Consider the following 13,759-nt stretch of genomic DNA (forward strand, 5'->3'; position numbering starts at 1 on the left):
ACTCACCTGTCAGTTTGTCCCGCACCCTGTTGATAATCTGGATGGCTTTCTTGTTCAAGGCTTCAGGTTGCACAAGGCCATCTCCGACTGTTTAAAGAAAATGCGATGAAAATAAAAATCAAATGACTATCCATGTATCTCTTTAAGAATAAACGAACAGAACGATGGTATGGACATTTTTAAAAAATGTGATCTGTGATGCACTCGACAGCTATATATATATATACATACATACACACACACACACACACATATATAGGGGAAGCGTAGACTTACTGAAAGAGTGAATAGATTCAGGCACGGTGGTTCCTGGCTTTTTGTGAGTGGTTTCTCCCAGCTCAATACCCTCTATTGTTTCTGCCATTGACACAAAGTAAGCGTGTGGTTACAATGAGAAGAAATAGCACCCTTTCCATTCTTGTTTCCATAATACGAGTTATTTCTTATCGGCCAGCATTGAAACAACTTTCATATTTGATGTGGATCAATGATGGTCATGGCAACTGACTCACCTACAGATTGTCCAGCTGTATAGGAGTCGGTTCTGGTCCTTGAGCGCTTGGTTCCTTTAGTGTTAGCTAGAAGCAATGTGATAACACAAATTTAAAATATTCCGTGATAACGTGAAGGGTTCTCAACATATTACCACACTACTTTACTTTAACATGAACTTAAATAATTACTTATCAATGCCAATTCCTATATTCTGTATTTCATGCATAATCATATTAACTGTTTTTGAAAATTCCTTTATTTCTTCATTCAAAGCTTAATAATGTAATTTTTATGTATGAGCTTTTCTTTGCCATCTTGAATAATACAGTCACAGTTTTCCCATTAGCTTCTACTATATGCTATATTAGAAGCATTAAGAAACACTCATCATTTTTAACTGCTTGCAAAATGTCTTAACCTCTTTACAAATCTGCTCTATTACTTTAATTGATTTAATTCCATTTCACACACACAATCTGTATTATATAACATACATATTGATGTATCCCAATATTCATCAAACTGTTCTTATCCCAACTACATACAATCAACACAGGCCACGAAACGCACGCACATTTGTATTGTCATGAAAATGAATTGCGCAACAGTTTGTCCTTGCACACTTTTAGTCCATTATTACAAAGTCAGCCCTTCAGAAACAGCCCTTCTGATCCTGTATGGACAACATGCATACCGTTTTCCTTTAGTGCTGTGTACTGTAGTAAGGAAATGAGAGGCGTTCACTTACTGTCCATAAGCCTCCAGTTGAGTAAGGGGTCGTAGACGAAGGCCTCCAGCACGGCCATGACGCTGTCTCTGTGCTCTCGCAGCACCTCCATCACCGTGTGGCACGTAATCCGGTAGTTTCCATCCAGCCCTGTCACCTGAGTATACAAAGAAGAGTCAAAACTGGGCCTTATGGATGAAAAAATATTTCTTGGTTAGAACTCATATATAAACCAGTCTTACCAATATAACTGTGCTACACTGGTATACATATCGCAAAAATGCCTTCAACGAAACCTACACGCGTATACAATACTGCAGTGTTATGTCATTTAGTGTCTTTTGGTTTGAAAATATAACGCTGTAAACAGGCACTATAGCATACTGTCGCAGTGATATCGGTTTGGCTTGTACAGTAATCACAACATTTAACCCCTTATCTTACCTCCATGGCATTTGTCAGCATCCTAGTCAACCTGAAGGGGATTTTCTCCGGGAACTTCTCTCTGGTCATGGCAACCTTTCATACAAATCCAAATGTCATTTGTAGGCAAAACCACAACTTACACTGCCGTGTTGTAAAACTTGGGAAACATTTTACCTCAAAGCAATCTCCAAAGTCAATGTGAAGGATCTTTCCACTCAGCCTGTCCAGCATCAGGTTAGAAGGATGCCTGTAAATGTAAGAAAAGACCATCACAATGTGTTCAATGTGTTCACCAGGTGTACTGTTTAAAAATAAAAATAAATCAATAACGGGGTGGTGTGAAGTGTGCGACATGAAGTGTAGCTACCCTCAAGTTAATTATTCTCCCACATCAGCAAATCCATCCTACAGTGTTTTATTGCCTGTACACCACAGCAATTTGTCTACGTTTAACATTAGAGAAGCCTTTAAAAAAAATAACGAATTAAAAATAAGTCTCCTCACAACTTTACCATATAAGTGCACACATTTTGTAAATTAATTCATGTGGAGCATCTACCATATAAGTCAATGTGTAAGGTGTTTCTATAGAAATAGAAATGCTAATGTATTAGAACAAGTGCATCGATATAAACCTGTGATTTGCCTTGCAGCTGGAGCTACTGTCAGAGCTGCTGTTATAGAAAATTAATCAACACCTTCTGACCAATAAGAATAGAGAATTCAACAGCGGTACAAATTGCTTTAAGCGTCAATACGGTCATAAGCATGACTGTCTGTACCTGTCTCCAAGTCCTAGGATATATCCAACCATGGACATCACAGCGAGGGAGCGAGTGTAATTGGTTCTCCTGTCAAACCACACCTATAGAAAGAGAAGTCATTAGGAGGTCATGTAATAATATGCTACATGGAAATAAATAAAAAAAACTTATTAAAACATGATTGCAGTATGCATGGGTGCTATAAATATAGATATGTTATACATTTTTCAAGGAAGCATGTCTTGATACACATTTCTGAGCTTTCTGGAGGGGTGAAGTTACAAGGCGTAAGTGTAAAGACAGAAGAACAGACCTCTGAGCTGGGACTCTTAAGCCACAGCAGCTTGGCAAGGTCATCTCCTGCTGTGTTATTCACGGCATGCTCAAACACCTCGACTTTCTCCATAAGAGTCAAGTGGTCATAGTCTGGAGCCATCTGAGAGAAAGAAAAAAAAAGGCACATAGTTTTTAATATAAATATCTCACAATGAAGAGGTTATCTTCACTGTGTCTCAGTGGATCAGATTAAACACTGATAGATTTGAACAAAATCGTGGTTTGGTGTACCCTGAGCATAATGCGGTGCTCGATGTTCAGCAAGATCTTCTTCTTCTCGCGGTAATCTCGAATCAGAGCGTGCAGTGTGTCACAGTGAGGAACCCAACCAATCAGGCCAGAGTTAGTGGACAAGGGAATCACGGCATACCGCTGGATACTACACACACACACACACAAACAAAACTGAATCATGAACGCTAAAGCACTACATATCCTTACATATTCACAACTGACCTGATTGGTAAACAAAGGTTTTATACATTATATCTGTGAAGTCGTATTTACAACCTGATCTGCATCCTTTCAATCAGGGAATCATTTCAGTTAGGACAGAGGTTTACTCTTCTCTCAGTCAGATTTTCTTTGGGTCTTTATTTTTTGAAGTTATATTTTTATGTACGTATCTGTTCGTTGGTTTTTTTTTTTTAAACATTCATGAGTTGTGTAAGCCTTACTTACAACTGTGTGTATGCTGAACCTGATCTGTGCCCTGTGAGTCAATGACTCCTTTGGTGACTACCAAGATTTGCTTCTCTCCTGTTCAGTGTCTGAGTCAGCGAATCTTTCAATCCTGGCTCCTCTCGCGTTTAGTAATTCAGCTGTCAGTGAGTTTAACGAGTCCTGTTCAGGCTTATTCAATCAGAGCTGTTAAGCAATGATTACATTAGCTACTTTACACTGCTCAAGCTGATAGAGCAGTTTCATGAGCACACATTTGGGCAAACCACACCAAAACTAAATGAACTGGTGAGTGAATCTGAATGTGTATACTTTAAATGAATGAATTCAAATGACTCAAATCACTGGAAAAAACTCACAAAGGCCATTTCTTCTGACATCACTATTTCTCACTGCTTCGCTATAAATCACTGTCCCTTCACTAAACTCTTTCCATAAACACCAATTAACCAACAGTTAACAACTATAACTAGGTCCAGACACTTACAATAACATTTCATAGCTTTATAATATGCAGTTGTGCATATATATAAATTTAACAAACATAAGGAACCAAACGACTAAATTAAAACCACTAGGACACATTGAGCAGATAAACCAAATATAATAGATAAAATGACACAAAAGACTTTGACGTGCCTCAGATTCTTGCGGAGAGATGCTGGGTCATTAGCCAGCAGCGTGTTGACGAGCCCGAAGAGTTGCATGACCCTCTCGTCTTGCCGTAGATCTTCATGACCCTTAAGCAGGAACATGAACTCGTGCCCATTGCTGCCTGTAGGGACCGGTAGAGAAACAGTTCAAACAAGTAATCTGACATACACTGTACTGACATAGTTATAATAACCATGAAGCGTGCTACTCAGACGCATTAAGCCCAGATGTCCTGTCTGTAAGTTTTGGATTGTCATACATTAAATCTAATCTCGAGCACATCCACAGAGTTCAGTGAGGACAAATAAAATGACATTTGCTGAAACATTTCTGGGCTATAGAGTACAGTAAGATCGCAATAGCACTAAATAAAACCTACTCACGGCATACTGAATAAACTCAATAAAAAGATACAGCAAACGGTCTCTATTTATTCAGCAGCTGCCTCGGGTTGTAAAGCCTTAGTGCTGATTTTTTTTTTTATTACTGGAACTGTTCAAGTTACTGCTCCCCACAGGCAGATAGGGACAATGGAGGTGTTCAGAGCAGGCATTAAAAGCTAAAGCATCAGAGCATGCGTAATGGAAAAAAGTGGTGGCGGGAAACGGCCCAGAAGAGGCAGACAGACGGAGCTGTCAGCACTCAATGAGAATAGCAGACAGATAAATGCGCTGTCTGGCAAAAAGAAAAACTCTGTTCAGACAATGAACCTGGGCTTCTGGATCAGCAGGGAGCATGAGAGAATGTGTGTAGACCTGAACGTCAGGCTGCTGCTGTGCACATCACGGCGTGTTTGCCCAGTTGCTGGATGGGAAGCAGTTTAAATGCCTAGTTCTCTAACTGAACATGGCAGAAGAAAAATAATGATCTCAGCTCAGGTATCTAGAATTTTCTCTATTACACCAGTAACTGTGTTTATATTTGTACTGGTCTTATTACATGAATAGTCTTCTCTAACCTAGTCTTCTCAGCAGTGGCAAGTCCTAATATGACACCCTGGAACATGTAGTTGACGTCAAATATAGTGACAAAAAATGGATTCCTAATATGGGCAGTATCATAAAGTCGACCAGTAATTAAAAAAAAAAAAGAAGCAGTAGATGAGTTGTCTCTTCCAAGGTTATAACAAAAACTGATTCAGGACATCATTATTTTATTAGTGCAGTTAAATACAGATAAACTCCAGCAAAGAGTGCGTCAAACTGCGCTTTAATTAACAGCCACACACTGTCTACAAATGACATTTCCAGATTCAGTGGTTCTCAATTAATGTTAACAATAAATCAATAACACAGTGCGATAAATGTGCAAAATAATAAATCGGTCTGCCAAGTCTTAAAATGCATTTGTGTGGACAACCTGTGGGACATGTCTCAGCAGAAACAGCTGATTCTGACAGTGTGGTGTTGCGCAGCGTAGCAGCTCATATCCACCAACAGCCTCAACAGCATCCAAAAAAAAATTTTAATCTGGAGTGACCTATGTAGATTCTGCTTGCCTCTGCACAATGTGCTCTTTTGCATAGGGCTGGTCATGAGGAAATGAACTTTGCAACAGGGCAAGGATATTATTTCAGTTTTACTTAGCTTTAACTGACAAGAAAAATAAATGTGGGAAGAAGTCCTTCAGAAGCAGGTATAAATAAGCAAAATAATAATAATAATAAATCATTTTCTCAGTGTAGTAGACTGACAGTTTTTGCAGTTTTTCAGAGTGTAGAATTGGCTTCATCTATTCTGAAATATTTTCAGATATTTAGCCTTCTTTTTTCCACCACTCGACTACTCAACATCCCCAGAGTGGTGATTAACTAGTTCATGCAACCCCCCCCACCACCACCACTCTCTCTTGTCTGCTTCTTGGCCTTACCCATGATGGTCAGCTTGCGTGGTCTCTGTTTGGAGGTGATGACCTGTAGCGAAGGTGCGATGGATTGGATGCGTATGACTGGCTGGTTGGGGTCATAAGTGCCGGGCACAGCGAGCTCCAAATCACGACACATGAGCAGTTTTGGTGAGACGTACTGCAGCTCCAGAGAGGTGAGCTGAGGAAAAACAGACATGATCGCAGCCATGTTAACGCAGGTTATCTCTCTGTCTGTCTCCCTTTCCGTTTTAGTCCTGTCAATCTTCTGGTCTGTGCTACGGAGCTGTTTTCCTTGGCTCGATCCAGTAAAATAATATAACAACACAGCAGGTAAGGCAGTGAAATTCACACCACCTGAAATAACATCATTGGACAACAACATGATCCCTGTCTTAGGAAACCCTGTTTCTTGTCACTCGCCACAGAAATGTGGGGAATAAAATCCTGGAAAATAATATCATTGAAAATAAAATAAGAAAATAAAAAGCCTTAGGTAGGCATTAACTGATTTGAGGCGAATCAAAATTTCTCTAAAAACCATGAAAGTGAAGGATTATTAATGTTTATTAAACAAACAAAAGAGAAAAGTATACTGATTGAGATGGGTGTGTTTGCAGACTGTTCTTTTATAATATTTCATAAAAAAAAAAAAAAACCTAACATGATTTTTTTTTAAATGGCCATATGTGCAGCAGTTTTCCATTACTTGCCTTTGAAGACTGTACTTAACTGTAATAGAGACCAGTGACAGCTGGTCGTGATGTTAGATTGGGAGTGCTAAAATCTATCAATAAAGATCTATCAACAGCTCAACAATGACTGTTGAGCAATGCGTTATATCATGAGGTCTCATTAGTTACATAATAAGAATATTATGCTATTACACACACAGACAGGCAGCTGCATTTGTGATGCAAGGTTTCAAGTCCATAAAGCCTAACTGGGTTCATTTCCCGTTCAAACAAACAAAACTAAACACTAAACTTACAGGTCTGTTGTCTGTCCTTTTGTGTAATTTCTATTTGACTGGACGTGTGTTTAGTTTGGCTTCTTCTCCAAAGGCATTTTATGAAAAAAGAACAAGAGCGTAAATAATGCACCTCGTTTTTGTCCAGTATGCCAGTGACTGTATTTCATGTACATCTTCTCAATCACTGCTGATCACGAGTTATGGATGTGTCAGCGACATTGGCTGAAAAAAACTTCAGCCCAAAAGAAGATCAAAACTAGGGATGTAATTAGAGTAATTACAGAAGCCTTGCTTCTTCATAGCATTCTGTTTATTTATTTATTTATTTTACAACCAGTAACGGTGCTGTTGCATTTGGTTTCACAAAACCTTTTTGCCTTTTTATCTAACCTTGCTTGTGCGTTTATACCATCTGCCACTGATAGAGACAGCATTTGAAAATGTTGATTTACACCAGGGTCTCATTTATACTGGTAAAGCACTAGGAGAGCGGCCATTGTTTGGCTCACCTGTGGAAGCTGCTTGGCGATCCTGCGGAAGACATGATAATAAAGGTCCCAGGCCTGGGTCAGGTCCTTCACGTTACCCGAGCGCATGTACTTCCTGCACCAGTCCTGCGCCTCCATCAGATCACGGCCGTATGCCTGGTCAAACACAAGTCTGCTTACAATAGTGCAATGTCATAGCATTTGAGAAAATATATACTCTAATACTCAAGTCTAATGCTTGCAATCTGTTCAAGTCATATACAAACCAGCACTACATTTCTGGGTGAAAAGCCCTATTTAATGTATACACAACAGTCATTTCTTCATAAGGCTGTACTCATGAGAACACTGCATACCTGATTGAAAGAGGTCTCTTTTAGGGTCTGAGGTCCTCTCTCCATCATTGCATGTAGTGGCTCCAGCACAGCAAACATGCCCTTGACGTTCCTTTCGCCAAAATACAGACGGGAAGCCTCCTCCAAGCCCTCATGCCACATCTCATGCCACAAGATGGCTACCCTGATCAGCTCTTCACTCACCTGCAAAGGCAAAAACCCAAAAATACCTGTAGCTGTTATACAACAGACATGTAAACCAGAGCACTACTCAATCTGAGGAAGTAGATATGTTATATACTGAATGCTAGGCTGAGTTAAATTAAGATAAAATCTTGTTCACTAGTGTCAATAACGGTTGAATACTGCAAGCTTTTTCCTTCAGCCCTTTCCCCAACATTGTCATAATAAACGTCATAGTAACAGCTCTTTCAGAGAAACTTGTATGGCGGACGGTTCGCATACTCTAAGCGTAATAATAAAGGAGTTAAAAAGAAAGAAGAATGTATAGTTTCTGATATGGTGAAGTTTGACATTTATGGAAGGAGTCAGCGCTTTGTAATGAAGAACTTAGTTCTCAATTCAACTCTGCTACACTACTTGGCTTTTGCTTTGTTTTTTCACTGGTCTTCACTTCCATCACTTCCTTTCCCACTGTGTGTGTGTGTGTGTTTGCATGATCATACCATGATGGCTTGCTGAACCAGTGTGTTACAGTGCTCACACATGTTCTTCAGGATTTTATTGGCAGCATTGTGGCGAGCTGTAGTGGTGGACTTGGACGCCACAGTCAGTGGGTAGATCAAAGCCTGCAAACAGAGACCAAGGACTCATGATTTGTAGGGAGGAATCATATTTAAATATTTTAAGTACATATTTAAGTGTTTTGAAATAATTCTCAAAAAATAAAGAAAGCCACACTGATTAACATAGCTGTTAACTTAATTGATTCACACTTCAATAGATCTTGTCTAAGACTGCATTCTTGGAAATATTGAAAGTGATTTTTTTTAACGTGTCACTTATTTTCAGAAAGCAGTGTGCAAAAATGGTTAAATCTATGCTGATATTTTAGTATTCCTTACCTAATTAAAACAAAATTAAAAATTATATATATATATATATATATATATATATATATATATATATGTTATTGTACTGAAGAGGTAAATTAATAATTTGAAAATAACTGCTGGAGAATGAAAGCTTAACTACAATAAGAGATGTTGCAAAGTATCACAGTAAGCTCTGGTAAGATCCAGCACTTAAAACATCCTCAGTTCAGATAACTTTCACTTACCTGTGGGTGGTAGCGGCCAATGTCGGTGAGTAACTGATGAATGAGGCGTCCCACCAGTGGGCGAGGGGTATCGATACGAGCGATCAGCTGAGGAATAACCTGACCCAAAGAGAAAGGGAATGGTTAGGGAGAAGAGATGATGTGCCCATGTGAAAAAGTGACGACAGAAAGGTGCACAATCTTACCTGTAACCACGTATCTATCTGTATAGTTTTGATTCCTTCCACTAGAGCTTCATTCACTTCAGGCCAATGGCCATAATCAAACCACAAGGTCAAAACTCTGAAGCAGAGAGGGTGATCACATTTTAAAACAGAAAAAAAAACAGGATAGAATGACGGATGGAAGGATGATCACTATGGAATATAAAAAGCAATTACGGTTATATCCGAAGACTGGCACTAGCACAAGAGGGCACCCTCTCCACATAATACGCAATTTGAATCAGCAACATGTTTGTTTTATGTGTTAGCTCACCTCAGTGTGTCCTGCAAGTTGTTTCCACGTGACAGGGATATAGATCGGAAAAATCCCTGCACAGCAGGAACCGTGTAAAGCAGCAGAGTCTTAGACAAATCCTATTTAACAGACACACAAAAAACGTCCAATCGACCCAGAGATGTAACTGTGAATTTCACCATTCCTGGTATTGATCACCACTAACTAGAATCACCGTAACATTTCCTTATTGGTTAAGACATAAGCATCAGGCATGATAATCTATAAATAATGAAAAAATCTTTGCACCGACCTATGTGGTAGTTATTTGTACTGGATTAAATATAATGTTTATGTAGCAATTAGTACTATTAGTAGTTTACGAGTTATATAATGTTTTTCTGGGAAAAAAAAAAAGAAAAAAAGTGATAACTGAAATAAAGCCAAAAACATACCAGATCCTAATGAAGGAACCATTCAAGCTGACATAGGACGATGATTAAAAGATCACATGCTCATTCCCCAAATCAAGCAAAAACCACAATTTGACATCAAGATTAATAATAATAATAATAAATTAGCAAATGACCCCCTTGGGAACTGCACGAGAAGCATTTTCTTCACTGTTTAAATATCTTTCCAAAGAAAAAAAGTACTAATTGCTGACATCAAGGTACAGAAATCAGAATGTTGGCCCACAGTTACAAAAAACAGCTCTTCCAAAAAAGTTTATTGAAAGCTCACTGGGACCAGCATACCTGGCTGAAGTACCACTTTATTCATAATATACACTCACCACCCGCTTTATTTGAAACAGCTGTACCCCTGTTCATTCATGCAATCAGCCAATCATGTGGCAGCAGCAGCACAGTGCATGAAATCATGCAGATCATGATAAAGTTCAGTTAATATTTATATCAAACATCAGAATGCGAGGAAAAATGTGATCTCTGTGACTTTGGACGTGGAATGGTTGTTGATGCCAGACAGGCTGCTTTGAGTATTTCAAAAGTGCTCATCTCCTGGGATTTTAATGCACAAGAGTAAAAGAAAAAAACAAAACAAAAACAAAACAAAAACAGCCCATGAAAGACAATCCTGCAGGCAGAAACAGCTTGCTGATGAGACAGGTCTGAGGAGAATAGCCAGACTTGTTCAAGATGACATAAATGCTATGGTAACTCAAAACACCCCTTTTTCACAACTGGGGTGAGCAAAAAAGCATCTCAGAATACAGTTGACACAGACCTCAACTGTACCTTGACATATCATAGCCTACCTATCAACTTCAACCAATCTGGCTATTCTCCTGTGACTGCATTTATAAACAAGGCATTTTCGTCTGCACAACTGGCACTCACTGGATGGTTTATTGATTTATTTTTCCCGTATCACTCTGTGTAAACTCTAGAGACTGTCGAATGTGAAAATCCGAGGAGATCAACTGTTTCTGAAATACACAAAATAGTCCATCTAGTACCAACTACCATGTCACCGGGATCACATCCCCCCCCAATTCTGATGTTTGATGACACAAACATTAACTGAAGCTCTTGACCTGTATCTGCAAGACTGTATGCACTGCATTGCTCCCACATTATTGGCTGACTGGATAAGAGTGTGAATGAGCAGGGGTACAGGTGTTCCTATTAAAGTGGCCATGAGTGAATGGACTCTATTTGAACCTCACCTCGCTGACTTTTTTCTGGCCAGGTGAAGGAACTGGGCTGTGGTCAGCACTGTCAGCTTCACTATCACTGTTGCTGGCTTCACTGTTGGCGCTGGCACCACTAGCGCCGCTGGCGTGCCGGAACTTCTTCTTCTCGTCCCGGCCTTGGTTCTGGTGCTTGTAGTGCAGTACGGCCTCGAAGTTCATTACAGCCCAGGCGTGCCAAGCCTGTTTGGGTCACAATCAATTCGTTTGCTGTCACTGATACGGCTTACAACTTTAGACATCAACAGGATCTTCAAAAACATCTTGTGCTCCCTTCAAAAACCACTACACGCAGAAATGTGAACTGCTCCAGTACAACTGTGGCAGGTACTTCATTTCTTTTTAGACCATATTACATAATCTTTAATTAATTCTAAAGCCAAGAAAAAGATGTTTCGATGGTGCTGACATTGATCTCCATAATAATAGGAACGGAGTCAATAGTAGCAATCAGAGGAACTTGTTCTGATTCATTCTCTTACTTAAAAAGAACAATCTGTTCTGCCAAATTTTCTAAACACAAATGAAGGTTCATTTCATTTGGGTTTTAAAAAGAGCCACTACAAGTTGAGGAAACGCATATCTAAACACTGATGATGATTCGGAACATGGTTTCAAAACCGGTCACATTGTGGAAATTCTTCACTTTAGTCCATGCTTTCATGTGAAGTATGAAAGCTCACCTTGTACCAGTTGCGGTCATGCTCTGTGGAGTGACTGTAGTATTGAAGCACTTTCGGTATGGTGCTTTCATTGATGCCCTGAAGACTCAGCTGCCATTCACCCAACTTTAAGAAACATCTGCGCAGAGGGAAGAGATGAGCAATGAGTTAGAGAGTGGAAAAAGTTGGGCAACAGGAAGAAAAGCCTCTTGTGAGCTTCCAACATTTGCATCACTTGTGAAAGATCACAAAATAAGGCAATTTATTTATCCAGCTGTGAACTGAAGTCCTTCAGGACGCTCATCTTTTATTTGATACTTTCTTGGTTCTGTTGAAGTCCTTATTTGCTAGAATAGTCCTACTATACACTCAAATCCCTGCTGGCAACCAGACGGACGTCATCCCACCTCCATATACTCTAGGGTTCCAATACAAAGGTCTAAAGAACAGATCCTCAGGAAATGTAGTCTTATTTCATGGCCCTGTTGTTCAAAATCTCTCATTTTGATTTGACAAAAATGTATTTTCCAATAATCAACCAAAAATGAGCTATGTGTGAATGAATAAGAATGACTGAAGGAAAATGGGTAAAATGTAAAATGGGTTTGATTTGCCATCCTTGGATGTCATCATTGAAGTGACGGAGTGGAATTTATTGAACACTCTGGAAATGCTTTTTTTCACTCACATGTGCAATGATTACTGTCTTCAAGCCAAACTCTACTCCATTTGTCCTTCCTTTGCCATAAATCTTGTATGTGCTGGGAGAGGCTCAAAGAACTCCGGAGTCAGACTAACTGTTTATGAAAGTGTGAGCCAGAGGTATGACCTGCCTTCTATTCTTACGAGAGGCTCTCGCTGTGAAAGGCAGAGCCAGCTAGAAGGCCACATCCACTAACACTGTGCTGTACTGTCTACTGTGCCAAACCACAGAGTTATGCAATTCCGTTTAGTCATATACAGATCATCATGCAAAGTTACCGCACTTTAAGCCTGAGTAAGAGAGGCTGTGAATGAAGGCCAATAACGCTCAGCAATAACAAATCTCGGCAGGCTGAGGCGATAGTGCAATGAGCAATTTCTATTGCCAGTTTCTTTGTTGGATCAAATAATAATAATAATAATAATAATAATAATAATAATAATAAATAATTCATCAGATTTATACAGGCCATGATAGAATGATAGATAAGGGCCAATTGGGAATTTCGCCAGGACACCAGGGAATTTAATTCCACTTACCAAATGGACATAGCAACACAGCTCAGCAAACTGCCCATGATCCTACATTTTGGCGTAAATTCCACTGCAAGACAACCTATGCGGAATTTGGTTATGTGCTTATCTTGAAACAATTTAAAGTTTCCAAATAATAAGAACAAGCTCCCAATATGTACGGAATGTCGTCCCCCTCCGCCAAAAAAAACTTGTGTTTTGTCATGGTCACAAAATAAGCAACAAAGATCAAAGTTGAGCAATAAGCAATCAGGAATAAGCTTCATTTCGGGAAGTGTCTGAAATGAATATCAGCTGTAAAAGTATGAAAGAACATATTTGCAGACTTTACAAGGTTTTCACAGAAACACAAAACAAAATATAGCTGCAGGCAGCGATGACGGGCCCAAGGACTACGGTGCTATCGCCACCCGATGGTGTGTATGAAAACAATGCATAGTGAAGCGAGTACTGTAGGGTAACTTGTTTTGTGCTGATGTGTTAGGTTAAGCCCAGGTCTAAGCCCATAGCTTCCATGTCCAAACAAAATTCAGAGCTTGCAATTTTCAAAAAAATCCACATTAAATACTTCCTGTTGGGCAGCGCTAATGACTGACATTCTGAAAGTTGTCCAGCTTGATGAGAACAATATACGTACACAGTTTGGTGACTGTAATTTGGTGACCCC

The 13,759-nt window shown here is 39.4% G+C and overlaps 1 protein-coding gene across 2 annotated transcripts in view; it reads right to left on the reverse strand.

The window, feature by feature from the left end:
* Nucleotides 1-13,759, reverse strand: part of mtor (mechanistic target of rapamycin kinase) — a 109,179-nt gene that overhangs the window by 900 nt on the left and 94,520 nt on the right. For both annotated transcript variants that reach the window (XM_017467113.3, XM_053680160.1), the window contains 19 exons: nt 11,878-11,995; nt 11,171-11,377; nt 9,520-9,620; nt 9,228-9,324; nt 9,043-9,141; nt 8,429-8,551; nt 7,764-7,946; nt 7,429-7,563; nt 5,953-6,127; nt 4,069-4,204; nt 2,980-3,127; nt 2,726-2,848; nt 2,431-2,513; nt 1,823-1,895; nt 1,667-1,741; nt 1,244-1,379; nt 513-578; nt 277-357; nt 7-87 (listed from right to left, as the gene is read on the reverse strand). In XM_017467113.3, the coding sequence (XP_017322602.1) occupies nt 7-87; nt 277-357; nt 513-578; nt 1,244-1,379; nt 1,667-1,741; nt 1,823-1,895; nt 2,431-2,513; nt 2,726-2,848; nt 2,980-3,127; nt 4,069-4,204; nt 5,953-6,127; nt 7,429-7,563; nt 7,764-7,946; nt 8,429-8,551; nt 9,043-9,141; nt 9,228-9,324; nt 9,520-9,620; nt 11,171-11,377; nt 11,878-11,995 (2,240 nt within the window). The remainder of the gene's footprint in view (nt 1-6; nt 88-276; nt 358-512; nt 579-1,243; nt 1,380-1,666; nt 1,742-1,822; nt 1,896-2,430; nt 2,514-2,725; nt 2,849-2,979; nt 3,128-4,068; nt 4,205-5,952; nt 6,128-7,428; nt 7,564-7,763; nt 7,947-8,428; nt 8,552-9,042; nt 9,142-9,227; nt 9,325-9,519; nt 9,621-11,170; nt 11,378-11,877; nt 11,996-13,759) is intronic.

Source organism: Ictalurus punctatus, chromosome 5, assembly GCF_001660625.3.
Source record: "Ictalurus punctatus breed USDA103 chromosome 5, Coco_2.0, whole genome shotgun sequence".
In the NCBI taxonomy this organism is placed as follows: Eukaryota; Metazoa; Chordata; class Actinopteri; order Siluriformes; family Ictaluridae; genus Ictalurus; species Ictalurus punctatus.